The sequence below is a fragment of the Lygodium microphyllum genome, chromosome 7 (assembly GCF_053477565.2).
Source record: "Lygodium microphyllum isolate KBCC chromosome 7, Lygodium_microphyllum_v1.1.10, whole genome shotgun sequence".
NCBI classification, from domain to species: Eukaryota; Viridiplantae; Streptophyta; class Polypodiopsida; order Schizaeales; family Lygodiaceae; genus Lygodium; species Lygodium microphyllum.
The window spans coordinates 136,567,959-136,595,943 of NC_141141.1; the positions used below are offsets into that span (position 1 = coordinate 136,567,959).

The 27,985-nt window shown below is 44.1% G+C and overlaps 1 protein-coding gene across 2 annotated transcripts; it reads right to left on the bottom strand.

The window, feature by feature from the left end:
- Positions 1-335: 335 nt before the first annotated feature.
- Positions 336-27,965, bottom strand: LOC148034006 (pentatricopeptide repeat-containing protein At2g03380, mitochondrial-like). 2 transcript variants are annotated; one of them, XM_087682021.1, is made up of 5 exons: positions 23,891-27,965; positions 23,645-23,767; positions 2,767-2,910; positions 2,519-2,603; positions 336-2,327 (listed from the first exon to the last, which is right to left on the bottom strand). In XM_087682021.1, the coding sequence occupies exon 1, from the start codon at positions 27,563-27,565 to the stop codon at positions 23,996-23,998; it is 3,570 nt and encodes a 1,189-aa protein (XP_087538147.1). In that variant the 5' UTR covers positions 27,566-27,965; the 3' UTR covers positions 336-2,327; positions 2,519-2,603; positions 2,767-2,910; positions 23,645-23,767; positions 23,891-23,995. The 2 variants fall into 2 exon arrangements, with proteins under 2 accessions (XP_087538147.1, XP_087538146.1); XM_087682020.1 differs by having other exon boundaries at positions 23,645-23,780.
- Positions 27,966-27,985: the final 20 nt, after the last annotated feature.

A 27,985-nucleotide genomic window follows, 5' to 3' on the forward strand; every position in this document is an offset into this window, starting at 1 on the left:
TAGCCTGAAGCCTACAAATTTATTCAAAGACAAATAGTTGTTGTGTGTGATTCTTATGGAGAAGAGACCTGTAAATATGAAACTTTTCCAAAGATTCCAAAACATTTCTCTTGTACATTGTTCAAACTCAAGATTGGTACAATTCATCTAATAACCAATAACAATATCTAAATGGCATTAGCTACAATGCTTAAGTTGCGGGGCTTGTGTATGGATAAACGGGCTAAATATACAAATGAGAGAAATCAAGCTTCTCTACAACTCAACCAATGCACAATACCTCACTTTAATTTGGTCAATCACATAATGCAATGTCTTTTTGGCATGGACCCAAGTTCTGAGCATTCCCAAAGGTAAATGACAATACATCAAGGTTCACATGCAAACCTAAAAGGATCATGAATTCCAAGGTTTGTCCACTTGGGGCAAGATGTGAAGGTGAGGCCCCAAAAACATGATAGGGTGACAAGGATATATAACATACGTAGATACTCAACACCATATATATTGTGCGCATGTATGCATGCATGCTATAGTCATACATAATTATTAAGGTTGGTTTACACAATGTAATGAATTTGACTAATAGAGGACTATCCCTAAGGCCAAGACTTCCTCGAAAAATACATCAAACAAACTTCTAATGTCCATTCTACTTAGACCAAGGTAAGGTAGCGTTTGCTGCCAAATGCTCATAGCTAAGCAACCATCCCAAAATAGGTGCATTAATGGTTCCTCGCCACACAAGCAGCAGCCATTCTATACTCCTCTTCTACAAAGGCCTCTTGGAAGTCAAGATTGTGCCTGCTGCAAAAAAAACCCAAATACCCTAGAGACATTTTCCAATTAGCTCATTAGGAATATCTATTTCCCAAGCTTGCCTGATGTGCTTGAAGCCGCCCATCTCCCATTTGCTACGCAATTTCCCGGTTGATGCAGATTTCAGTTTCTCCTCAATGCCTCCTCCATTTAGGCGCACTGAGGGGTAGACAGTAATTCTAAAGTGATGCCTTGTGCCTTGATTCACAGGATGGCCTGAGAAGATAGCAAATCGGAGGATTTCAGGCCCCATGCTCTGTAGAATTTGAGAATTTTTTGGAAGGGCAATTCCTCCATCATTTCAACCCAAGGTCAACCTCCCAACGACTCTTGAGAAATCTACCTCGAAGGGCATCTGCTTCAGCTCGTACGTCTATGAATTTAATCCTCCATCACAGCAGTACATCTTTAGGCGTTCCATTTGCTGAAATAAAAGCTTGGCTCACCCCTCTCCTGATAGTGATAGCTTCCAAAAACGCACTATTTGCTGAGATAAAAGCTTGGGAATCCTTGGCAAGCATCCATCGAAGATTAGCAATTTCCCCTGAAAATCCCATCTTAAGCACGCTGTGCCTTATGTACTCCCAGTTGACCTTGTCAACGATCCTTTCAAAGTCCACCTGCATTAAAACAATTTTTGACCTGAAATTGCTGCCCACTCTCAGGCCATCATTACATTGAGAACGTTATCCAATAGAGATCTTCCTTTTATTAAGCGGTATTGATGTGGATTGATATGCCTCTTTAGAATAGGATTAAGCTGAGATGCCATTGTTTTAGCAAAATCTTTGTATGCCACTCCAAGCAGAGAAATAGGACCCCAGTGATTTTGTTCGGTGCATTGAGCTTGCTTAGCTATCAGAGAGATGATACTTCTGTTCCATGATGCAGGGAAGCTCCTTTCTCCCAAAATTTGTTTACCAGGAATACCACAGGTTGAAATTTTATTATCAATTTAAGAAAACCAAGGACTTTACTTGATTCTGATAGACAATCTAAGTCTTCAATCAATGTCTAATAGAACCATTGCAATAGCTCATGCACCCTCCTAAAATGTGGCTATCAAAAAAATGGGGTTAGAAGAAGAAATGATCAAAACCTAAATCAATCTACAATATTGAATTGCAGAATGTAAAACTCTTTAAAAAATCAAAAACTACAGATACTTACCAATTGAGATTTTTCGTTCAATTATTGCTATGTGTAGGAGCATACAATACATTTAAATTTTATCATAATAACTGCAAATATGACACCCTTACTGGGTTGGCATCAAAGCATTGTAGTCAAAAATGATATTATAATACTCTCAACAATCACTTATGACGTGATTGGATCTTTAGATACAAAGCCATTGAATACAGATGCTTGAAATAAGGAACATTGCCCTTGTGACATCTTCAGTTTTCAAAGACCACAGTCCACAGCCTTTTCTATATACTATTGTGGTTTACTTCTTTCAGCTGTTATTCCTCAGACAGACTTACCTGGGTTTCTTTGACAACTGCCTGCAGTAAAAGGAATTTGCGAAAATTAGTACTGCTGCACTGCATCAAGGAGCATGGCTTTTTGCCTGAACAAGTCAACTTTGTCTTGGGTCACGATGAAACCAATTGGGCATCATTCTTAGCCACAAATGTCTGAGGTTCGACAAACACACAGTATATCCCATTCTATCTTCACAGAATTGGTGTATTACCTGGATGCTTTGCATCTTTGCCCTTCTTTTGACTGGAAGCTGTGGACAAATGTCATCCCCATTCCTATCTCTTGAGACATTGATACTGAGAGAACCAATGCAAGTTAATATATAACAAACATTAAGCTAAAGCTTTTGAATGTGTTTGTTTGGAAAAGAAATATGAACTAAAAACGACATTAATGTAGGACAATGCTTAATTTTCTACCCTGCCCATGTTACCAGCAGTAGTACCCTCGGTAGCTTACCTTGGAAGATGACAGTAGATGGATATTGTGGGCAGGACCCGTTAGCATGTTGGTCCCGCACAAAATTAGGTTTAGGTTTACAGCTTTGTTGGAGTCTACCATTACATTGATGATGAAATCTTGAATCAGCAATGTAAGTTCAACCTGGATTAGACATTTAAACTCAGTTAGGACTTCGAACCTGTTTAGCTGAAAGTTGACACGAAGTTGGAACATACAGGCTTATCTGTCCCATGTTTATGAGCTAGACAGTTTCTGGAGCTCTCCTTGCAAAGAATCAATGAATAAAACTAAAAATGGGTTGGCAACGACCCCTATCCCATCCCAAATGGCCGTCCCCCCACATTTTTGAAAACCCCCAAATTCAAAAATTAGAGTTTTGCAATTTTTTTCAAATATACAGAAAATGGCAGGCAAGGCTAAGCATAGCAGCCAGAAATATCAGAAACGTTTAGAAACAAAATGTCAGAAACATGTTCGTAAGATTTTTCAAGAGGGGATAAAATAAGAAATGTGGGTTTTTGTGTATAGGGATTTTTTATGTTTTAACTAGGGAAAGAGGGCTTAACCTCTATGGAACTCTCTCTGAAACCAAAAAAGGCCAATTGAACTTGAGTGATAATACATGAGAGTTAATTGACAATAATACGCTACACATCAATGATCCATTATTGATTGATGTCAAAGTTCAAGCTATACTATGGTTCAAACCTGAAACATTATGATTCATACATATCACATAAATAAAAATTGAAATAAACATGTAAATAGCCCATGTACGATATGGACTAAGTCAAGTTGCAACATCATGATTCTCATTCCAAAACAAACCGATAAAATGTTGAAATCTAGAATGAATCATACTATATCATAACTAACTCATAAACGAGAAGTCGTATAATAATCAACTCTCAAGACAAGAATAGATACTAGATTAATAGAGTCCGATAACTAAACAAAATCTTAAAAAAGTAAGCCTTTCAATCTCTCATTCAAAATCTCGAGTCCTCATGAGTCATTACTCATCATCATCATTGTATTTAACGTTTCCCAACAGTTTTTGTCAAAAAAGCCATGTTTTTTGTTCCCAACCCAACCACCGAAAAAAAAAGGTTATTTACTCTCAAAAACGTTTCTTACTTCAAGAAACGTTTTGTAAGTTTCAAACTCAAAGAAATGCGACTAATCTATTAACAAGTCAATCTATCTACGGAAGTTTCTAATTTATAAAACCTATTAATGTAATCCAAACAAGTGGACTACTTGAGCAAAAAAATCTTTCATGAAAAAGAGTGTCAGCCTTATTGGCATTCCATTTTGAATAAGACCTAATGATCTAGTCTTAGAAGATACATCTAACGTAATAAAGAGCACTAAGTCCCCAACTTGACTTATATGTTTTGTAAGGAGGAGGGTCTTGGCACAACAAGACCGCTTAAACAATACTTCACTAAAAGTGAATATTTGCTTCACTTGTAGATGCTAGAGTAGGGAGCATTCTAGTCATCACCCATAACTTGGAACAAAGATATAACCATGACTTGGAAGAAACAAAGATCATGTGCCATATAAACTTGCATCCTAGAGAATTGGTGATATTTTCTGTGATATAGATTACAAGAGAAAGATGGCACAACCCCATGTAAGGGTTGTAAGTAAAAGCAGCATAAATTGTACTGACACAGCTCTATGTAATAAGGATTGTGAGGCATAATATGTGTTTTTTGAACTGCTCTGCTTGCACTTTCCACTACAAGTCCAAGTTGTATGATGGCAGCATGAGCTTGTCTAAGCAATGGAGGTAGAATTGAACTCCCACAGAGGTGACATGCCCAGCTGCAAAGGCAACAGTCAGCAAACTTTGAGACACTAGGTCTAATAAATGCCAAACTCTCACCAAAATAAGAGAACCCAAAGGCAAAAACAATCCTTAGATCTTATATTTTCAGCAGTTAAATATAAAATTGTACAAAGTATAGGTCCTGACTCCTAAGAGCCCAAGCCATGCACTAGCCAGCACACCCATACTTTGTGTCCATAGTGCATGTCCCTAACCAATCCAAGATAGTCTCATCACGATCGGTCTTTGTTTGACACAGCACAAACACTCCAATCCATACTCCTCGAACCACTCCCTCACACTCATGCAGCCCCAAATGTGCAACCTGCCGATGACTCGCTAGGAGATCATCTCGATCACTCTAGATCAAACCCTACTGAGAAGAAGGGAAGACTCAATGTTGGTGATATTGATTTCTCAATTGAGAATCAAGAGTTGCTTTAGATAGCCCAAAACTCTTGAAATAAATTACGAAGCAATAGCTAGAGGACTTTGGGCTTTCAAAGTCAGGCAACCCTTGTAAGTTGATTGTTCATGGCTCTTTGTATTGTCTAGAGGTTACAATCTGCATTCACCATTTTCTTACTTTTGTTACAGGATTCTCGACACTTCGAGAGCTCTAGAGGTTACAATCTATATTCACCATTTTCTTACTTTATTACGATTGTCTTTTCTCTAATTTTTCACATTGATTCTTCTTTTACACAATTTCTATCACGATCATGATGATATAGAGATACAAAGCTAGTGCTTCTCCATGATTGATTCCCTACAATATCAAATCCTTTGTGCTAATGCAACCACTTGCTAGTTTGATTGGTGGCTTGCCAACTTGCATTCTATGGCTAAAGTACACGGACTATTACTTATGAGTCGTGTTCTTTCACATCCCTAGGATAAAGGAGCCTACTTTGGTGGTTGTCTTGCCTTCTGAGAGGATTTGGCTCATTGATAGCAATGCATCGAGTCATATCATTCCTCAAGGAGATTGGCTCCAAGATCTCCATTCATGTGAGGGTACAATCAATGTTAACAACATTACTTTGATGCCTATTTCTGGTGTTGGCACCTTGCCTTTGTTGCCTGACCATCCATCAAGCTCCATTTCGAAAGCCTTACATGTTCCGGACTAGGGCTTCCATCTCCTCTCAATTCATGGCCTTATAAGACTTAATACCCAAGTTGTCTTCATCGAGCAGGCCGTCTTTAATGAGGATTCTTCATTAGGAGTCATTCTTACAACAGGCTCACAAGAGCGGGGGTTGTACATGCTCCATTCCCCTTCCACAATGAAGGGCCCTTTGAGGCCAATTCCCCTTGTTGCACCCATTCCACAAGTTCTATCCCATCCCCCACCATCTCCTCTATCAGTTCCCTCATACCCCCCATCCCAACTCAACTAGCGTAATGAGCTAAGAGTAAAAGTGAATACTACATTGCCTAAGGATGTACTAACCTAGTGTACCCTGAGGGACCTAGAAACTACTAGTCTAAAGGTGTCACAACCATTGCACACGTCCATCAATAGATCTCTACCAATGAAACTCATAGCGAAGTGGACCGAGGGGATGTGTGTGTAAAGCAATACTCATCTACAGATAACAAACACGATCATATGACAAAGAACACAATTAGAACTAGGGTAACTCACAGACAATGAACACTGAAGAAGATAATGAATGAATAATGAATATTGAATATGTATGATACTCAATGCAGCAAACACACTATGCAAAGGTGAAATACTGACCCTAGAACTCTCATGTCTCAAGGGCCAAGGCAGAGAGTGTAAACAAGAAAGTGTGTCGTACTCTAATGAATCCCATAATACAATAGGCAGCCTCCAAAGATACCAAGCAGCAGCAAACGCATCTCAAGAAGACTAGCAAAGCCGAGTATTGCAAAAAACAAAAATCACAACAGCCATTGATGACCTGGCAGCTGGACGATGATGCTGATCAGTAAAACGCAGTCAATGATGGTGGCAGCAAAAATGCTAGTTCCAGCTGATCATGATTCATATAGCAGGCAGTCAATGATGCTGGCAGCAAAAATGCTAGTTCCAGCTGATCATGATTCATATAGCTCCAAATGCAAGCAGCAACACACATGGCAGCAAGTGACAAGTTGGGATGGATGCAAACAGCCAGCTAGAGAGCAGTATGAATATGCAGGAAGACAATCACCAATTGTAGCAGCGGGTTGGACAGCAGGTGCCTGATGATGGACAGCAATGGGCAGGCAGCAGCTTGAACTCAAATATCCTTCCCGAACAAGGTACAGACGGCAAAGAGATGGCACCTACAAACTAGGAAAAAGAGATTAGGTTGAGTAGTGGGCAACTTGTCTATTTATAGATGGATGGGTCCTCCCAAACTAGGATTTGGCTTATTGGACAGATACTCTCTAAGATCACGTTTCTTTTTAATAAAGTTTGGTAATTTCGAGTTTTGGGGCTGTTATTAAGAGCTAATTAAGTTTAGAATGCATTTTTAGCTCAACCCCCCCTCTCATGCCCAAAACTGAAGACAAGAAGGGACAGTCGAGATAGGTCTAGCCCAATTTTTCTTTTACCCCAAAGCGCCCCACCGCTCTCATGCCTCCTACCAAGACTACGAATAGGTAATGGTTATCTTACCAAGAAAGCCCAAGTAATCACCCCAAAGAGGCCAAGCAAAGGCGGATGGAACCGCATTGAACTTTACTCCTTTTTTTTTGGGTGGTTTAAATCATAGTTTTCCTTGTATTGTGTAGTCTGTGCCCCTAGGGGAGAATAAAAGAAATGGTTAGACCCAACACATCACAAAACAAACAAACTATCCAAACCACCCATGGGTGTCGATGATGAAGGAAGCTATGGGATGTATGTGGTAAGAAAAACAAGGAGACTATCCTAGGACATTCCTATGAGAGCTACCATGAATATGGTGGATCCAAAGCCGATCACTCTCTCATTGAAAAGGGATAAATATACACAGATGCATGTTTACAAGAACAAAATGCCAATGCATGGGATAATACAAAGGGCAATGCAAATCATCACACTTATGCAAAATGCTATACAATGGTGCCACTTGGACAGTGCCCCTATAAGAAAATTGTTTATTTATCACAAGCACTCTTTTACAATCATAATTACAGATAATGATACAAAGTACCAAGAATAATATCACTAGAGTAATCTACATATTGTAGACACCAAGAATAAAAGACTACCTCCTCTCTACTGCTGGATAGTGGAAGGAGAAGTAAGCACCCCTCCTCTCCCCAAAATATCGATTTCGATGAGGGAAAGGAGAAATACCCAAGAAAAAAGAGTGCATTGCATGTGGCCTCCAAAGTCATCTTAAGACAAGAAAAAACACCACCTTGGGAGGAAAAGACTCCTTGTTAGTCTAGAGTGTAAAGCCCCATCAAGGAAGGGTAACCAAGGTAAGGAGTGCTAAACGATCCAAGTCTCCACTCTGATCAACTAGTAGGTCCTATAAGGGTTAGTGCGAGCCTACAAAAGACAAGTTAGGAGCAAAAATACCACATAAGACCATAAAACATGAATACCTCAACTTCAATGAAAAGTGCTTGTAAGTACAATGTGCTGAGTCCCGACTACCAAAAGGTATAAAGAAATAATTGTTCATAGAATACAAATAAATCGTATGACAAATGCATAGATTGATAAAGAAACATGATTAGGGTTAGGGTTAACACAAAGACAATGAATACAAGAGATAACGAAATCTAAATAATGAATGAATAAGTACAATGCTCGATGCAGCAAACACACTATGCAAGGTAAAAACTAACCCTGAAACCCCCATGTCTCAAGGACCAGGGCAAAAAGTATAAGTAGAAGAGTGCATCGTCCTCTAATGGATCCCGAAACACAATAAACAGTATCCATGAGTGTCTGGTAGCAACAAACGCAACAGTTGGATGCTGAATCAATGACAAAGAAGCATTCAAGTGCTGGAAATCTGTAAACACAAGTAGTAGAGATGACATGGCAGCTGTACAAATGTTGTAGACAGCAAAACGCAGATTTTGCCGCCATACCAAGTATGCAGGAAGAAAGTTAACGCAAGAATAGGGTGTTGAGAAACCACTTCTTCAATTTACACACTTCATTTAGGGTTTCGCACTGACAGCCCCAAAAAGGACTCATGTCCACATTTTGGCCACTCTTTCAGTGGGCACATAGTGGTACACTACCCTAGATAGCTTATGCCTATAAATAGGCAGTCACTTCATTCATTCTTCACCACCTTCAGCACCACCACCACTTCCCTTCTCTCACTAGCCCCTTCCACTGTCCTCACACCCTTCAAGAGGACATTGTAGTTCGTGGCTCCTAGCTGCCTTCACCATTCATCATCTACTTCAAATGCCCTGTTCCATCATCAAGCCTTGCGTTTGGAGCATCTTCCACCTAGAGTCACCATTTGCTTGGCATCAGCACCCTTCTCTTTCACACTCCACCTTCACCTGTGTTTTTTAGTTTGGAGGTCTTCTTCTTGCCTGGTGTCATCATCTCCAGCTTGCCATCAGCATCCTAGCCTTTGGCGGCAATCCACATCACCGAGTGTTAGTGATTTCATCACTGGCGTATCACAAGGGCTACTGGGACCTCTGTTTTTGCAACCTAGCTCCTCCTCCATCACTTGGTGTCACTTGTCTATCATAGGAACTTCTAGGATCTGGTTTTTGGAGCTTGGCCCCTCCTCCATCATCTGGAGTCACTCATCTCTCATAGAGGCTGCTGGGACCTACGTTTTTGCAGCCTAGCTCATTCTCCATTATCAAGCATCATCGTTATGCACCTAGCGTCAACATCTGGGCTGCTCTCCCTACATTTGACAGCTCCGACACTCTAGGATTTGCGTTTTGCCGCCCAGGTCACTCCCCAGCATCAGAGGACTACTGTTGATCATCTTCCACATCTTTGACGGTATCACAGGACTGCACTCTGCTACCTCAATAGCCGTCTTTCACCTTCCAATGATTACTTTGATAGCCCACTACCAAAGGACTCCATTTTGCTCCCTTCACTATGCAGATTTCCCACAAGTGCCGTTATCTTCCGAGCTTCAGCTCTGTTGTATCAACTTTTCTTCTCATAGCATGATTTTATGCAAAATCACCGTATTCTTCTTGTGTTTCTGAGTTTCTCTTCTCTCTCAGTGTTTGCCGTATACACTCTATCACTCCCTGCAAACCCTGCTATCCCTCTACACTATTGCTTATTTCGACATGGTATCAGAGCATACTTGCTATTTTAACATGGTATCAAAGCACAGGAGCTCAGAGAGCTAAAGATCGTGTTCATCAAAGAAGGCAAAGGCAAGTTGCGGGTTTAGCATTATCTATTGATTTTCCCCTTCATTTCCGTTGCATCCCCAAGAGATAGACATACCCTTCTCTTTCTCTCCCAACCACCCACCCTTTTACAGGTTGACACTCTGGTGCTATGAGTTCTCCACAGGCTGATGGACAAACCATTGGGTGTTCCTCTTCCAACATCATCACTAGGGGTTCCAACATCATCGAAACCCCCACTGATGCTTGCCGCCATGGACCTTTGCTCCCTACCACAATGGAGTATATGCATCTACTCCCAGGCACTCGTAGTGCCACCTCTCCCTTCTCAGCCATAGAGTTTATTCTACACCAACTTTCAGGTTTTTATGCTCAAGGCAATAAGGCGCATCCAATGTGCACTAAGCCCTTTCGAGCCACAGGTGGATCAATTGGTACCACAGCCTCCACACAACCACTGCGATGAGCTGTGAAGATTGTTTCCACTTCTTCTAGGGTTTTAGGAATGCCACCTCGACAACCCATAATTCTACAGTCCGCTTTCCCAAGAGACAATGATTGTTGGCTACCATCCCCTCAACAGTCCGCTCCTTCAAGAGACAATGACTGTTTGACCCCTTCTATTACTTCAGCTCCACAGTCCGTTCCACTAAGAGACAGTGACTATTACCTACCCTTGGCTCAGCCCCAACCTCCCTTTTCCCCACCCTCGACTACTCAAGTTCGAGAGACTACCTCTGGAAGTTCTTCGATATTTTCAATATCCCAGATACCTTCTTCGGCACAACAAATGGCACTTCCTTCATCATTAGTGGACTTAGAGTCCGTGATCCATGAATTTTTAGATTCCCTATCTCTTCTAGAGGGAGATTCAAAGGGGGATGAACTCTCTTTGCCCTTAGAGGGGGCTTCTACTTCTTTGGCTTCAAAGAGGGCCCTTGCATCTCCACCCTCAGAGGGGCCCCTCCTCATCATAAAGTTCGTCACCTTGTCAGAGTGCAGCGGTGCAGAAGCGTAAGACTGAAAGAGAGAGAACGCAGAGAGAGGAGAGAGAAAGAGACAGTGAAAGATGAAGATCTGCTGTATAAAGTGTGCTGTATACAAAGATATACAGATATATACACGGGCATAGTGCGCTGGACTGCGTGTCTCCACCTCGACGATGCAACCTGTTGTTCACCTCGAAGTCCGCTGCAGTCTGCACGATCTCCTGTTTGGAATCTACGAACAGAGACAGAATCTGCACGAGCCTCCAGCCTGTAATCTGCGTACAGAAGTGTGTGGGAGACTGCTGGAAATCCCGGCTATAAATAGCCAAAAACTGGTGCAAAATAATTGCAGGTAGGCTGCATTAAATGCAGCCGATTGTACTGTACCAGGTCGGACTGCCAAGTGGCAGTCCAACTGGTCAGTCCGACTGACCAAGATCTGAATCGCTAACACCCCCTCTCAAAGCCTGGGCGGGGCAAAAGCCTGAGGGATCTGGAATGGCTCCGAAGTAGAGCCTAGGGAAGCGCCTTCGTAAACAAATCTGCAAGCTTGTCCTCCGTCTTGCAGTACTCCACAGTGATGGTCTCATCCAGAAGCTTCTCTCTAATAAAATGGTACTGGATCTCTATGTGCTTCGTCCGGGCATGGAAAACAGGATTCCGTGCCAAGGCAATGCAACTCTCATTGTCGCATTGCAGCAAAGTAGGACGAGTCTGGGGGCAGCCAAGCTCCTCCAACAATCTCCGAAGCCACACAGCCTCACATGTGGTGGAAGACGCAGCCCGATACTCCACCTCAGTAGACGAAAGGGCTACCGTGGGCTGCTTCTTGCTACTCCATGAGATAACACCTGCACCCAAGGTAAAACAATAACCTGTTGTAGACCGCCTGTGGTCCACATCACCAGCCCAATCCGAGTCGCTCCAGCCTACAAGTACAAGATCTGAACCACCTGTACCTGCTGGATAATTAATCCCTAAATCAGATGTCCCCCTCAAATACCAAAGTATCCTCTGGGTAGCCTGTCAATGTACCGTCTGAGGTTCACTCATGAACCCCGCCAAGAGCCCAACAGCAAAACAAAGATCAACACGAGTGTTGAGGAGCCAAAACAATGATCCAATCAACTGACAATAGTGGGAAGCATCCGCCATGGGAGAAGCTGAATGGGAAGTAGCCTTCCAGTTCGGATCCATAGGAGTAGAAATGGTCCGACAATCCTCCATCGCAAAAGAAAACAAGAGCTCCTGTGCATATCTCTGCTGAGAGATGAAGATCCCTCTCTGAGACTGATAAATCTCATGGCCCAAGAAGAAATGGAGTAGACCCAAGTCCGTCATCTCGAACGTCCGATGTAAAGCTGCCTTCGTCTCTTTGACCTTTTGTGCATGATCACCTGTGACAATCAAATCATCAACATACAACACAAAAAGCACACAACCAGCCTCGGAAGTGTGTACATAAAGCTGCGGATCGGCCTTGGAATGCCGATATCCCAACTGTGACTGAAGGAACGAATCAATCTACTCGTTCCATGCACGCGGAGCCTACTTGAGGCCATACAAGGCCTTCTTCAACTTGTAGACTTACCCATCTGAAGATCCAAAGCCAGGAGGCTGTTCTACATAGATCTCCTCCTTCAAATCACCATTGAGGAAGGCCAACTTCACATCCAACTGGTAGACAGGCCATCTCCTATGGCCAGCCAAGGCAAGAACAGCTCGAATAGTCGTCATACAAGCAGTGGGCGCTGTGCAAAACCTTTAGCAACAAGGCAAGCCTTGTGCTTGTCCAAAGAACAATCGCTAAGGTACTTGGTCTTGAAGACCCATTTGACGCCAATCACCTTCTTATTCGGGGGGCGAGGCACGAGTGACCAAGTGCCATTCCTCTCAATAGCCTCCAACTCGGCTTCCATAGCTTTCTTCCATGGTGCAAACTGTAAAGCCTCCTTCACGGAGGTGGGCTCTCGATCCTGCATAACACGGGTCATCAAACAATAGTTAGAGCAAACAAGCTCCGTAGAATGTACCTGGTGCCTCCGTGACCGCCGCGGACCATCCTGCGGTCCCCACTCCTCAGGGACCCCCTCGATCCCTAAATCACGGAGTGTATCACGGGCCCAACGAGGAGGCCGGATGTCTCCTCGTCTCTCTCCATCAGCGGAAGATTCTGGGATATCCACCGGTGGTAACTCCTCGAGGGTAACCGGTGGAACAGTAGACTCGGTATCAGAAACAGAATCAGAATCAAAAGGCGCGGGCTCCAAAGGAACTGTCGCGGGAGCCCAACTCTCCCCTGGATCTCCAAGAACGGGATGCTCCGCACCTGCTACTATGGCCGGAACCTCCACGAACCGCACATCTCGACTGGTGTACACATCCCGCTTGACGGGATCATACAAACGATAGCCTTGGGACTGAGAGCTGTAGCCAACAAACACCTATCTTCGGGAAGCTGCTTCAAATTTATCATGATGAGTCTTGGGAATGTGAACATAGGCAGCACACCCAAAAACCCTAAAATAAGAAACATCGAGCTTAGTCCCAAAGTATGCCTCAAAAGGTGTCATCCCATCAACGGCCGAAGTGGGGGATCGGTTAAGGATGTGGACTGCAGTAGCCACAGCCTCGGCCCACAGAAACTGAGGTGTCTGTCGATGCTCCATCGTGGTGCGCGCCATCTCGATCACACTTCGGTTCTTCCGTTCAAAAATGCCATTTTCTTGAGGAGTGTTGGTATTGGCAAACTCCTGGTAAATACTTTTATCTGCACAAAAACGAGCAAACTCATTAGAAACAAATTCACCACCCTTGTCACATCGCAAGGTCTTCAATCTCCGGCCCGATCGGTTCTCCTCAAAGAGAAGCCAATCCTTGAAGTGGGAGAAGGCCTCTGACTTCAACACCAAGAAATAGGCCCATGTCATCCTCCTGTAGTCATCTACGATCAATATGAAGTACGAGCTTCCTCTCAAGGACTCGTTCCTCATAGGGCCACAAAGATCCATAGATACAAGCTCTATCGGTGAAGTAGACCGCCGCAAAGCTTTGTTGGGAATCGCATCCCTATGCTGTTTCTCACGAATGCAGGAGACGCATGGCTGCTGGCTCACCACTATGTCCGGCAACCCTCGAACAAGCTGTCCACGTGACGCCCTCCGAAGATAATCATAGTTGAGGTGACCAAACCGAGCATGCCATAGTTCCTGACTGTGTCTGAGAGGTAAGAAGAAGAGTAGGGAGGGCGGTAGAAGACGTCAATTTGTAGATGCCGTTCTCCTCATATCCTGATGAGAGAACCATCCTACAATAGACACCGAAGAGCTATCTCCAATGAGAATCTGCCCACGCGAAGGTCGCAACTGGGCAACACCAACTGATGAAGGAGTCATGTGCCGGGAGGCACCACTGTCAACGATCCACTCTCGAGTCTGGGGAGCTGTCATCGCAGCATCAGAAGCATTCGGTGTAGAGTCCTCAATGACAGCTAGATGAAGAAACGCAGCTGATAAGGGTGCAGCCACCGCTCCAGAATCCTTCGTGTCCTTCTTGTTGGTGTCCTTCTTGTTGGTGTCCTTCTTGTCTTTGTCAGGGCAATCCTTCTTCCAATGGCCAGTCTTTCCACAAATATGGCATGTGGATTCTTTGTCCTTGTCCTTCTTTGACTTGTTGTCCTCCTCCTTCTTCTTTTGGTCCTTCCCCTTCTTCTGAGAGGCTTGACCTGTCAAGGCTTCCGACTTGGAAGCATGTTGTCCCTTCAGTTGTTCCTCTTGATCCAAGACCATAGGAACCAGCTCTTCCCACTGAAGAGTAGACTCACGCCCCTAAGCAATAAGGGCGGAGTAGAAAGCACGGAATCGTGGCGGCAACTAGGACAAGAGTGTGATCGCCATGTCTTCGGAGGAAATCGGCTTCCCCGCATTCTGAACCTGCATCTGAAGCTGTCTAAGCTTGTTGATGTACTCCCGCAACGAAGAAGACTTGTTTACGGACAAGGTCCGTACGGATCTGCACCTCCAAAGAAACCCGCTTCATAAGGGTCATCCGGTTATACATCTGATCAAGCTCCAGCCATATCTCCCGAGCCACCGTCAAGTGCTCAATGTGGGCTATCACGGCTGTAGTACAAGACAGAAAAAGAAAGGAACGAATCCTGGCATTCAGTTTGTCCCAGTGAGACTGTGCCTTGGCCAACTCCGCACGAGCATCGGAAGAGAGTTTGGACTCATCTCTCACCGAGGGCCGGTCGATCTCCTCCTATACAAGCTCCGCCAAATCGTAGAACTCAAGGATGGCCAACATCATAACGCGCCAAATGCGGTAATTGTCGCCATCGAGCTTCTAATCTGTGGGAAGAGCCGGTAAGACAGGCACCTTCCGGTCCATGATTGTTTGGAACTCCAAGTCAATCTCTGTAGACATCTTCACCTGTAATGCCTTTACAAACGCAAAAGCAGCCCCCTCTGACTGTGAAAACGCAGCCTGCTAGGGCTCTTCCGCGTCCCGAAACTTCTTCACCCGCCGGAGGCGATGAAAAAGCAAAACCTGCACTTGAAAGCTGAAAACTCAAACTTCCTCCTCGTCAAACAGCAGAAAACAGCAGCAAATCCACCACCTGGACTCCTTTCCCGCGCGTCCACGCTCGCTTCAGCCTTGTTCCGAGGCGCAGCCCTCCTACTCGCCCTCGAATGCTGGAAATGCAGCCTTGTGTCGCGATGGAAACTCCTCTTTAGGTTGGTTCTTCACTCAGTCAGCCCTTCTACACTGCTCTGATACCATGTCAGAGTGCAATGGTGCGGAAGCGTAAGACTGAAAGAGAGAGAACGCAGAGAGAGGAGAGAGAAAGAGACAGTGGAAGATGATCTGTTGTATAAAGTGTGCTGTATACAAAGATATACAGATATATACACGGGCGCAGTGCGCTGGACTGCGTGTCTCCACCTCGACGATGCAACCTGCTGTTCACCTCGAAGTCCGCTGCAGTCTGCACGATCTCCTGTCTGAAATCTGCGAACAGAGACAAAATCTACACGAGCCTCCAGCCTGTAATCTGCGTACAGAAGTGTGTGGGAGACTGCTGGAAATCCCGGCTATAAATAGCCAAAAACTGGCGCAAAATAATTGCACATTGGCTGCATTAAATGCAGCCGACTGTACTGTACCAGGTCCGGACTGCCACGTGGCAATCTGACTGACCAGGATCTGAATCGCTAACACACCTACCCTTTACTCTTTTGAGATGGCTGTCTTCGAGCAATCATCTCTCCTCCTAATACTCAAGATCTTCAGAGACCGCCTAGATCGGAGCCTTGGAGGTTCGACCACAACTTAGTGATGAGACCTTCAAATTCCTTCCAGTATAGAGTTATGGAGCTACTGGCTTCTCCCGAGGTGGAGTCAAGTTCTACAGTTCATCCGTTTCCTGTTTCTTACTATAGGTTACCTTTCAGGTGGAAATCTTGGATCTCCAAGATCCTCTACATCTTCTTTGTATCTCTCTTCGCTCCTCTTTCTTCATCCCTTTTTGGGTCTGAGAGGAGGTGTTAAGAAACCACTTCTTCAGTTTACACACTTCATTTAGGGTTTCGCACTAATAGTCCCAAAAAGGGCTGGTGTCCACATTTTGGCCACTCTTTCAATGGACACAAAATGGTACGCTACCTTAGATAGCTTATGCCTATAAATAGGCAGTCACTTCATTCATTCTTCATCTCTCTCTTCAGTCATTCTTCACCACCTTCTTCAGTCACCACCACCACTTCCCTTCTCTCACCAGCCCCTTCCACTGCCCTCACACCCCTTCAGGAGGACATTGCAATTTGCGGCTCGTGGCTGCCTTCACCCTTCATCATCTACTTCAAGCGCCCTATTCCATCATCAAGCCTTGCGTTTGGAGCATCTTCCATCTGGTGTAACATACCCGTCTTTATTACGTGAGGAGTAATGTTTTAGTAGTCGCCCAGAGTTTACCTTCCAGTCGTCGCCATCCGTACTCTAACCAGAATGATCGAATTTTGTCAACACTCTATAAACCTAGGTCTACCCTGCGAGGAAAGTGTCCTGCCATTACCCACGGAGGACCGACCTGAAGGTTCCTAATTGACCTAACAGTCACCTATCAACAACTAGCTCACATCCAAAGGTGTCCTTCGAGAGGCTTCTTGTCCGGAAGGAGCGACTGCGATTACCCTTGGTTCATGGAGTACAATGCTTTTTTCCAATAACAGACTAAGGATTTGTGAAATCCCTCGCAATGCTCTGGCACAACCGCCATACCTTTCCCCTAAGATAATTTACAGTTCGGGTTCTGAGACATGGCTAATCAGCATGGAATGCATTTCTTAGCTCAACAGTGACAACTTATTAACTCCGTTGTGTTCATACTACAAACTAGCTGACTAAAATATTGGGCACTACCCATAGAATTGGCAAATTCTAACAATGACGAGGAACCAACCAAAGTTTGGGAGATGGCTTATGGAACACAAACTCTTTTAGCATTAAAGTTTGAGTTTTGGGCCTGGTTAAATGAGCTAATTGAGACTCAACCTGTAATGCACTTTTCTTAGCTTAACAATTCCAACCTAATAATCCTATTGACTTCTCTGTGCTCTAGCCTCAGCCATGGGGCATCCAAAGGGTACAAGAAGGGGGCAATGTGGCTATAGAGAATACATAAGTTTAAAAGCAAGTAAATAGTTATACAAACCAGCATGATCAATCACCCTTCTCGACTACCTGTTTGCAGCATTCTAGAGCTAGCCTAGCGAACATGTTCCTTAGAGATTAGCTACATACAAATAACATCCACCTAGTCAAGTCCTCACTATTATAGGTGTTGCACTCATCTCTACTCCTATGATCTAACGTGCAACAATGCTCTATTGTGTTGTATCTTGGCCTATCAATGTCATTAAAACTCTCTCAATGGGCCTCCAAGTATCATAAGACCCTCTGCATGTCTATTATAATCAGGGCTAGTTCCCAATGCATGTACTCCACACAAGAGGGTTGATGCGACTCTAGTGTGTACCCAAAAGCCAAACCTTGGTCTTGGGCTTCCCCAACATTGCACCTAGTGCGTATATTGAGCTAAGAGATGCATTCCATGCTGATTAGCCACTTAAACAGCCCCAAAACAAGCTTAATTTAATAAAGACCTTGAAAAGGAGAGCGGTTCGAAAGAGTTCAATGAAACCCTAACTTTGGAGGGTCCATCCTCATCTATAAATAGACAAGCTGCCCCCATTCAGTCTCAATCCCTTCTGTGCAGGTTTCTCACCCATGAGTGCAGATTTCAGCCATCAGTCCACACACGCCTAGTTGTCCAGCCCCATCGACTACTGCCACTCCATCTATTGCTACTCTAGTGCCGCATCCCCTGCTATAGCTGCCGCCCACTAACAGACACTCTTCCAAGCTGCGTTAGGCATCGATCAGCCATCGCCAGCATCTTCATCGCCTCCGACTACTTACGTTTGGTGTCTCTTGTCCAAGGCGACAAGTGATGGTGATCGTCCTCATCTTGGCGACATCATCAACTTCCATTTACACTCATCTAGGGGCCCCCTTCCATCTTCCAAGCCTCTCCTGCTTGCGTTTGGTCTTCCAGACCTTCTGACACTTGCGTTTGCTGCATCCTCATCATCCTACACTCCGACTGGTGATCATAAACTTGGGATCCGTCTCCAGTGGGCGTCACTCTCCGACGCACTGCTCTCCCCTTGGGCACACTATATACTCTTACATTCATTTGCAGCATTCATTCACTTCAAAGTTGTATTCTTTCTATCCCTTCTTCTATTTATGTTTGAGTTTTGAGTTTTGCATTTTGGGTTTGAGTTTTGCTTTCTGTGACTGTATTCGTCGTGCTTCTATCATGGTTGTACACTCTATGTTTCCCTCCGTGCAAACCCTAGCGGTGCCTCCACAATCAACTTCACATGGTATCAGAGCTAGTGCTCTTATAAAGAGTTTCCTATGGATATTGTGGAGTGCTAGTCTTTGCACAAGGCACACAATACGACTTGTAACTGAATCACAATGTCCCAAACACCTTCTTCTTGTGAACCAATGATGTTTTATCAGGCTTCTCCATCACTGGAGGCCTTGAGGAGGCATTATCGACTCAATGAGGAAGACAACACTCCATTTTCACCCTCACCATCACCTTCTATGTTTACACCTATGCTAGATATTCCAGATTTCATTAACCTCACAAAGGAGGAGTTTGAGTAGTACCTACGCAATAAGTATAGACCAAAAGATATCCCTTCTTCTAGTTTTGCTACTCCTTCCGGACCGATTGGTGAGACTAGCCACCTTTCTCATCATGAAGGCAATACGACATTTGGGATGGCTAGCGATCCATCTTCATCATCTTTGCCAAGCCTGCTCTCAAGTTCGTACAACCCTTTTGAGTCGTTCAAATCAAAACCCTCTCCTGTTTTTTTGGTGTACAACATCCGATGGTCAAATGTATGTAAATCTTAATAGAGGCGACTCAAGAAGCAGACATTCATCATCAAGTATACCTACATCTTCTGTTTCATTTGAGCAAGTCAATTACTCTTCTTCTCTCCCTCCCATCCCACCCTCCTCTTGAAGCCATATCACACTCATTTCAAAACCTCGGCTTACATTCCACATCCGCCTCTACCACACTGGGAGGGAACTTCTGTCTCCACTCCTAGCACATTCTCATTCTCTATTCCATATTCACACTTCCCTAGCACTTCACATCACGGTGTCTTGTTAGGGGACATCCCACCTCTTACCACAGTCACCTATCCTTTCCCACAAGCCATTCCACACTATGGGGCTTCATTATAGGGAATGACACCCTCTAATGCAATTCCCTCTACCTTTCCTCATGTAGGCACCTCTTTTCTCACTAGGCCGGCTGTGATGGGCATCCCCCTTACTACCCCCAACTACACACACACCATGACTTCTCAGATACAAGGATTTCCATCCTCTGCTTATGGTGCATCATCACACTTTCCACGGGTCACTCCTATGCAGAGATTTCCATCCTTTGCTCCACGTGTCCCTATCCCTCCACCATGGAGTCCCCATGCAAAGACAATGCCCATGCCTAGTGATCCCATGCACACATTTGGATGCACTGTACACACTTCTCGTATGCCTAGTAGGCACTCTGGGACCCATTCCCAAGTGTACTTTCCCCCACAATACACACTTCTCGTATACCTAGTAGGCACTCTCGTATGCCTAGTAGGCACTCTGCCTATTTTGAGCACTACCATTCTTGTTGCCTCGGCCAAGAATGCCTTCACGAACAAGACTCGTTTCAACGAGTCGAATTTCACTACTTGGTCAAACTATATGCAGCAAGTGTCTAAGTCTCAGGGTCTTTGGGACCTCGTTGTTGGTCTTGAGCCTATGCTTGGCCCTCGCCTAGCCCACCCCAATTGCATTCATCAACAGCAAGCTCGCAATGCCACAACCAATGTCGAGTTGATGTAGGGTTTGCTTCCTAAGTTTCACTCTTAGTTACAGCACTTCCCTCTTGCATCGGAACGTTGGAGTCATCTCATCAACCGCTATGCAGCCAGAGATCGTACTCGGTATATAAACATCGACTTTGAGCTTTAAGAGTTTTCCATTAAGGAAGGGGATGATCTAAAAGTCAAGTTGACCGAATATCAGCATTTACTAGCCAAGTTTGCCACTACTTGCTCTCCCAAGTCAAACTACGATCAAGTCATGTTCTTCTTGAACAAGTTGCATGACAAATTCTTCCAATTTATCCAACATGCTATCTCACTGCCTAGATTGCCAACCTTCTATGAATTTGAGTGTTAAATCTTGTGTTACAAGAGGTTGCATGATCAAGTCCACAAGAAGACCTCTACTCACATCTATTCAGAGGGGCGAGGATTGGTTGCCTCTTCTTCGAGAGCAAAAACCATCAGCGGTAAAAACTTGCGAGATGCGAAGGCAAGCCAAAACAAGGGTGACACCACTTCCTCCGACGGAAACAAAGAAATACGACCCCCTTGGCAGCAAAGTCCTAGGAAAAATAGGTTTTGCACACACTGCCAGATGTTGGGCCATGTGGACGAGGAGTGTCGTACCAAGGCCCAAGGTCTTCCTCCTAGAAAACCACAACAGACTACTACGACTACACAGTCTAGTGGGGCTACGCCTCCCGCTGCTGCCCCATCTACTCCTTCCGCCCCTGCAGCATATGGCATACGGACAACCTCAATGGCCATCCTTCTCTACTTCTAAGGGATTGACTAATTGGTCTGCTAGTGACTCACCTATTGCACTTTACGCATCCAGTCCTATAACCTCCACTACACCTAGGATTTATGCCCCACCTCGCCGTGTGCACTAGTGACCACACACTTAGCCTTTCTATTTTAAGTCTTCCGATGCATTTACACACATATACACATTTGCATTATCGCACTTGTTCATTCAATTCATTTTCTCTTTCAGATTTGTTTTTAGAGTGTCTCACTACTGACCTTTGTGATTGCTCTCTTTTGTAGAATTTATTTCCAGTGCAAGGCTAACATACAGGTTTGTCTAGTCCTACCTAGGCTAGAGACATGGGATGCCCACCGTTCCTTTCATGGTTTCATCTTCCTAGGAGTTTTGCTCTTCTATCGGCATGGAGGCTTTCCATCCCGAGGCGGATCATAAAGCATCTCTATTGATGCTATCATGGCAGTGACTTCTACCTAGCGGTGACTTCTACCTAGCTCTTCCAGTCAGGATATTTCTTCTCATTAAGGCTCTCAACAATGCACAAAATTGACATTCGGCTCCTCTTTCTCCTTTAACATCGCCATTCACCGTTGAGAAGGGATTCCTATCCTTCTTGGTATTCTATAGGTTTCGGCACTTGTCTTCGATATCAAACTCCCCCTCCTCCCCCCCGTTGTACCTTCACCCTTTGCATTGCATCTTTGTACTAAGGTGCTTGGGTAAGTAAACAATTTCCCCAAGAGGGACACTATCCAAGTAGCACCTACTACATCAGCATTTTACATCATGTAGCGGTCGACATCCTCGAGTGAATGGATAGCTTGTCTGTTTTGTGATGGGTTCGACCTAACCATCCTTTATCTTTCTCCTATTACTCAATCAACCGCAAATCTTCTCTCAATTATTATTTTTTTAAATCAGAGTTCATTGTAGTTCCATCCACCTTTATAGGGCTTGGTAGTCCACTCCAGCACCCTTTGTCCAATGCCCTGTCCTCTTTGGAGTGACTCCTTGGACTTCCTCGATAAGATAACCATTGCCTTTGTAGTCTTACTAGGCCACTAGGCAGCTACCGTGCACCCTTTGTCCGATACCCTGGCTGCTTTGTGGTGGGACGCCTTGGGCATACTGGGTTGGCCTTCTCCTCACCTGCTTTTGGGCCTTAGAGGGGGTGTTGAACTAAAAAATGCATTTGATGCTGATTAACCACTTAAACAGCCCCAAAATAAGCTTAATTTAATGAAAACCCTAAAATGGGAAGCAATTCAAGAGAGTTCAATGAAACCCTAATTTTGGAGGGTCCATCCTCATCTATAAATAGACAGGCTGCTCCCATTCAGTAACAATCCCTTATGTGCAAGTTTCTCACCCGTGAGTGCAGATTTCAGCCATCAATCCACACATACATGGCTGTCCAGCCCTATCGACTGTGCCACTCCATCTATTGCTGCTCCAATGCCTAGCGTCCCCTGCTACAGCTGCCACCCACTAATAGACACTCTTCCAGACTGCGTTTGGCATCCATCCATCATCACCAGCATCTTCATCGCCTCCAATTGCTTGCATTTGGTGTCTCTTGTTCGAGGCGACAAGTGGTGTTGGTGGTCCTCCTCATCTTGACAACATCTTCAACTTGTGTTTACACTCATCCAGGGGCTGCCTTCCATCTTCCACACCTCTCTTGCTTGTGTTCGATGCTCCAGGCCCTTCTGACACTTGCGTTTGCTGCATCCTCATCATCCGACACTCCGCCTAGTGATCTCATAGACTTGGGATCTGTCTCTGGTGGACGTCAACTCTCCGACACACTACTCTACCCTTGGGCACACTGTATACTCTTAGATTCATTTACAGCATTCATTCACTTCAAAGTTGTGTTCTTTCTATCCCTTCTTCTGTTTGTGTTTGAGTTTTGAGTTTTGCATTTAGGGTTTGAGTTTTGTTTTTTGTGTTATTGTTTGCCTCATTGTGCTTCTATCGTGATCATACTTGTTCAACGCATCTGCTGAATGAGATTCAAGACTTTTCCTTCATTCAGTAGTAAAAGAAAAATTCAAATACAAGAAGATTGGCTAGGTAGAAATGGCATGCACCTAGTCAAGGCCCCACTCCTATAGGTGTTGCACTCATTTCTCCTCATATGATCTCATGTGAGATAATTCTTTGTCATGGGTTGTCCTGGCTATCAGCATCACTAAAACTCTCCCAACGGACCTCTAGTCATCATAAGAATCGCCTATACGTCCTTCACAAATCAAGGCTAGTTCCCCATACCTATACTCCATACAAAAGGTTTAGTGTCACTCATATCTATCCAAAAGTCAAAGCTTGGCCCTCAGCTTCCCTGGGACTGCACCTATGAGAAGGTACATAATCACCTAAGGAATTGTTCAAGAACATCTGCTGAAGAGGATTCAAGATTATTTTTCCTTGATGTGATAGTAAAAGAGCTATTGAAATATAAGAAGATAAGTGACATGCTTCTTCTTACCATGATTTCTAAGCGCTCCAAATCTGTGATGCGTTCAACCAGGCACAAACGATCTTCTCATGATAAGGTGAATCTCACAGAGTCCCGGAATTGACTGAAGGCTCAAAGAACTTGGCACCTAGACTGCCAAAAGAACCTGCCAAGAGTTAATTTGATCAGTTTACAAGTTGAAAACATTCAGAGACTTTTCAAACTATAGATGAAAAGGTTTTAGAAAAGATTTATCCATCTGTCATGGACCATCACCTGAGCCTGAAAGCCGTATTTCTTGGGAGGATTAAGACCAGAATTCGTTCCTTGCAACTTGTCCTGATATGCCAGCATCCTGCAAATTTTCGAACCTTTGCAGGATCAGATGAATGCAGCTTCCCTCTCCTCATTGTATATGGAGTTCAGAACCAAATCCACATCAGGCACATGTCCCTCTTCCTCCATGTAGGAATTTAAGTAGTCTACCATATCTATGACTTCCTCACTTTGAACAGTCCCAATAATGAACTCATGCATCGTATCTTTCACCTCTACCACAGCAGTTGCTGGTTTTTTTGCAGCCCCTGCATGTTTTCTCAGCTCCTCTACTCTGAACACATCATCCCACCTGCCTGCTTTCGCATAGATGGTTCCCATGAGAATATAAGGAGTTGCACAATCTGGTATTATTTGTATCAGCTTCTGAAAGCACTTATCACCAAGTTCAGCATCAGCATGTACTTTGCAGGCTGTAAGCAAAGGCAGCCATGCATCTCTTGATGGAGAGAATGGTAAAGTCTTCAAAAATTTATGTGCCTCATATAAGTTTCCTGACCTTGCAAGAAGATCAACCATGCAAGCATAATGATCTGCTGTTGGTACTATTGCATGTTTCTCCTGCATCAGTTTGAAATACTCCTGGCCCTTCAACACTTGGTCAGTATGTCCACATGCCGTAAGAAGACATGTGAAAGTAACAGCATTTGGCTTAACGCCCTGTTTTTGCATGCCCTCAAAATATTTTATCACCCTTTTACCATCATGGTTCAAACCATAACCTTTTATTATAGCATTCCAGGCCACCACATCTTGTTCTGCCATGCTGTCAAAAATTTCATGTGCATCCGAAAGAGCCCCACATTTAGCATACATGTCAATCAGTGTACTGCTGATGGACACATCCTTTTCCAAACCCCTTTGTATGATCTCTTTATGAATTTCTTGACCCTTGACAAGAGCTCCCATGTCACCACATGCCTTTAAACCACAAACAAAGGTAACAGCGGCCTCACAGAGGCCCTCTGCCTGCATTTTTTCAAAGCAGCTTAATGCTTCATGGCTGGGTCCTTGTTCTGCATAACCTGTTATAAGTGCATTCCACGAGACAATGCTCCTACCTGGTAATTTGTCAAAGGTTTTACGTGCCTCAGATAGTGATTCGCATTTGACATACATGTTGACCAGACTATTTGCAATAAACAGATCTTCTTCAAGTCCCCTTATCATAATTTCTGTGTGGATATCATAACCCTTATTTAAAGATCCCAGACCACAACAAGCTTTCAAGATTGAAACAAAGGTGACAACATCTGGGGATACATCTTTCAGTTGCATCTGCTCAAAGTATCTCAGTGCTTCTTGACCGTGTCCATGTTCTGCGAAACCCGCAATTAATACATTCCATGAGGCAACAGTCCCAACCTGAAGACTATGAAAAATTGTGCATGCCTCTAATAGTGAGCCACACTTAGCATACATGTCCACAGCAGTGCTAGATACAATCGACTGCCTCTCCAATCCACTTAATGTAATCACCCCATATATCTCACGACCCTTCTCTAAAGCTGCTGTGCTTGAGCAAGCTTTCAATGCAGAAGCGAATATTGCAGCATCTGCAACAATACCATCTTGCTGCATCTTCTCAAAACATTTCAGTGCCTCTTGCCCTAGTCCATACTCAGCATATCCTCCAAGCAGAGAAGTCCAGGACACAACGTTTCTTACAAGCAACTTATCGAAGGCTTTTTGTGCCTCTGCAAGTGACCCACACTTGGCATACATGTCAACCAAAGCATTCCCAACCAAAAAATCACTTTCCAAACCTTTTTCAGTAATTTCCCTGTGGATTTTCCCACCTTTCTCAACATCTCTCCCTTTAGCACAAGCCCTTACCACAGAAGCAAATACAGCTGCATCTGGAAAGACTCCTCTTAGCTGCATTTGTTGAAAAAGTTTTAAAGCTTCATCACTGGGCCCATGTTCAGCATACCCTGCAAGTAAAGCAGTCCAAGACACCACATTTCGTATTGGAAGACTGTCAAACACTCGTTGTGCCTCAGACATACCAGAACATTTTGCGTACATGTCCACCAAAGAATTTCGAACGTAAGTATCACTGTCAAGTCCCTTTTGCACAATATCTACGTGTATGTGATAGCCTGCCTTTATATCTTGCATGTTCCCGTAAATTTTCAGGATGCAAACATATGTGATAGCATTTGGAACAACAGACTCCAGCTGCATTTGTTCGAAACATTTCTGCACTTCTTGAGCTGGTCCATGATCAACATATGCTGCAAGAATTGCATTCCATGGAACAACATTTTGAAAATGCAGTTTCCCAATAATTGCAAATGCATCCTTAAATGATCCACATTTAGCATACATATCAACCAAACTGCTATCAAGACACGTATTATGTTCTAACCCCTTTTGAACAATTTCTGTATGAATTCGGTGACCATCAACCAAGCCTCCTGTGCAAGCACAAGCTTTCAAGATGCACATAAAAATTGTGCCATCTGAACAAATCCCCTTTTCTGATTTCATTTGTTCAAAGCACGTTAGAGCTGCCTCTGGTGGTCCATGTTCAGCATAGCCTGCAATCAGGGCTGTCCATGCAACAATATCCCGTATTGCTAGTTTTTCAAAGGCTACCTTTGCCTCAGCAAGCAAACCACATTTTGCGTACATGTCAACTAGAGTACTCCCAACAAAAAGATCTGCATCCAGTCCCTTCTGCAGAATTTCCTTGTGAAACTCTTGTCCTTTGAGTTTGGCATTTACATATCCACAAGCTTTCAAGGCAGAGATTAAAGTGACAGCATTAGGAGAAATTCCCTCCAGCTGCATCTCTGTAAGACACCTCAGAACTTCCTGGCCAAGTCCATGTTGTGCATATCCTGCAGCAAGTGCATTCCACGATACGATATTTCGAGCTGGCAATTTATCTAAAACCTGCTGAGCCTCCAATAGTGAGGCACATTTGGCATACATGTCCACCAATGTGCTGCCTACATAGACGTCCTTTTCAAAACCCTTCCACACTATCTCCACATGTATGTCCTGTCCTCTCTCTGCATCTTTCAATCTACCACAACATTTCAGCAATACCAAGAGAACATGGCTGTTGAATGTTATATTATGCTCACGCAATGTCTGATATAGTTTGAGAACATGCTTCAACTTTCCATGTTGAATGTAACCTAATATGAGGCAAGTCCTAGTATCCACATCCAAATCTATTAACCAGTCAGCATGCAGCTGGGCATCTGACATGCTTCCACAATCTAGAAACAATGGCAGAATACAGTTCCTAACTGCATCGTGAGCTTCCATACCATACTTTTGCAAATGTGTATAAACATGCTTTGCATACAATAGATTTTTGTTTTCCTTGCATTTCTGCAGGATGCAAATGAAGTCCTCAAGTGTTGGAAGATCGGTCATGTGGTCTAAAACATCCAATGCTTTCTCTAAACTGAGCATTTCCCAGCTACTTTGTGTCTTATCTGGTTGTTTTGACAATCCAGAGTCTTCCGTAATAGCAGAGCATTCATGCTTGCCATGGTTATGTAACAATGTGTGGGCTTTTCTTTGATGGATCTTTTTGTTCTGTGTTATCTGGAAGAATTGGCTTGTCCATCGAGGAGGGCTCTTGAGCGAATTCATGCCTCCCTTTGAGCCAGCAGAGGCGTATGTCTACAGACAAGGAGCTTGACTGATGCAATTTCATCATCATTATCATCTTCTTCTTCTCTTTCTGTGTCCATCGAGCTCTGCATGCAGCCCTGCAGCAAAAGCTGGCAGCTCTATAAATGCGCTTCCTTTAGAGATCCCCTACAAAGGACCATCATCTTGCTGGCCTTGCAAGCTACCATTGCCGCTATGGCTATGGCTGTGGAGAGGCGAGCTTCCCTTCAGAAACTCAAAGACGAAGACTCGCAGCGGCTCCATGAATGTCAGCTCCCGAGCGATCTAACGTACCAGGCAGTGTTAACTTTAAACCGAGGTTCAATGTAAGATGAATTGCCAAATTTTAGGAAAAACTTCCAAAATCCACTGCAGCACGTAATCCTCTTGAGCTTTAGT

Coding starts and splice junctions, on each gene's coding strand:
- LOC148034006 (XM_087682021.1), bottom strand. CDS start 27,565: ATGAATTCGCTCAAGAGCCCTCCTCGATGGACAAGCCAATTCTTCCAG.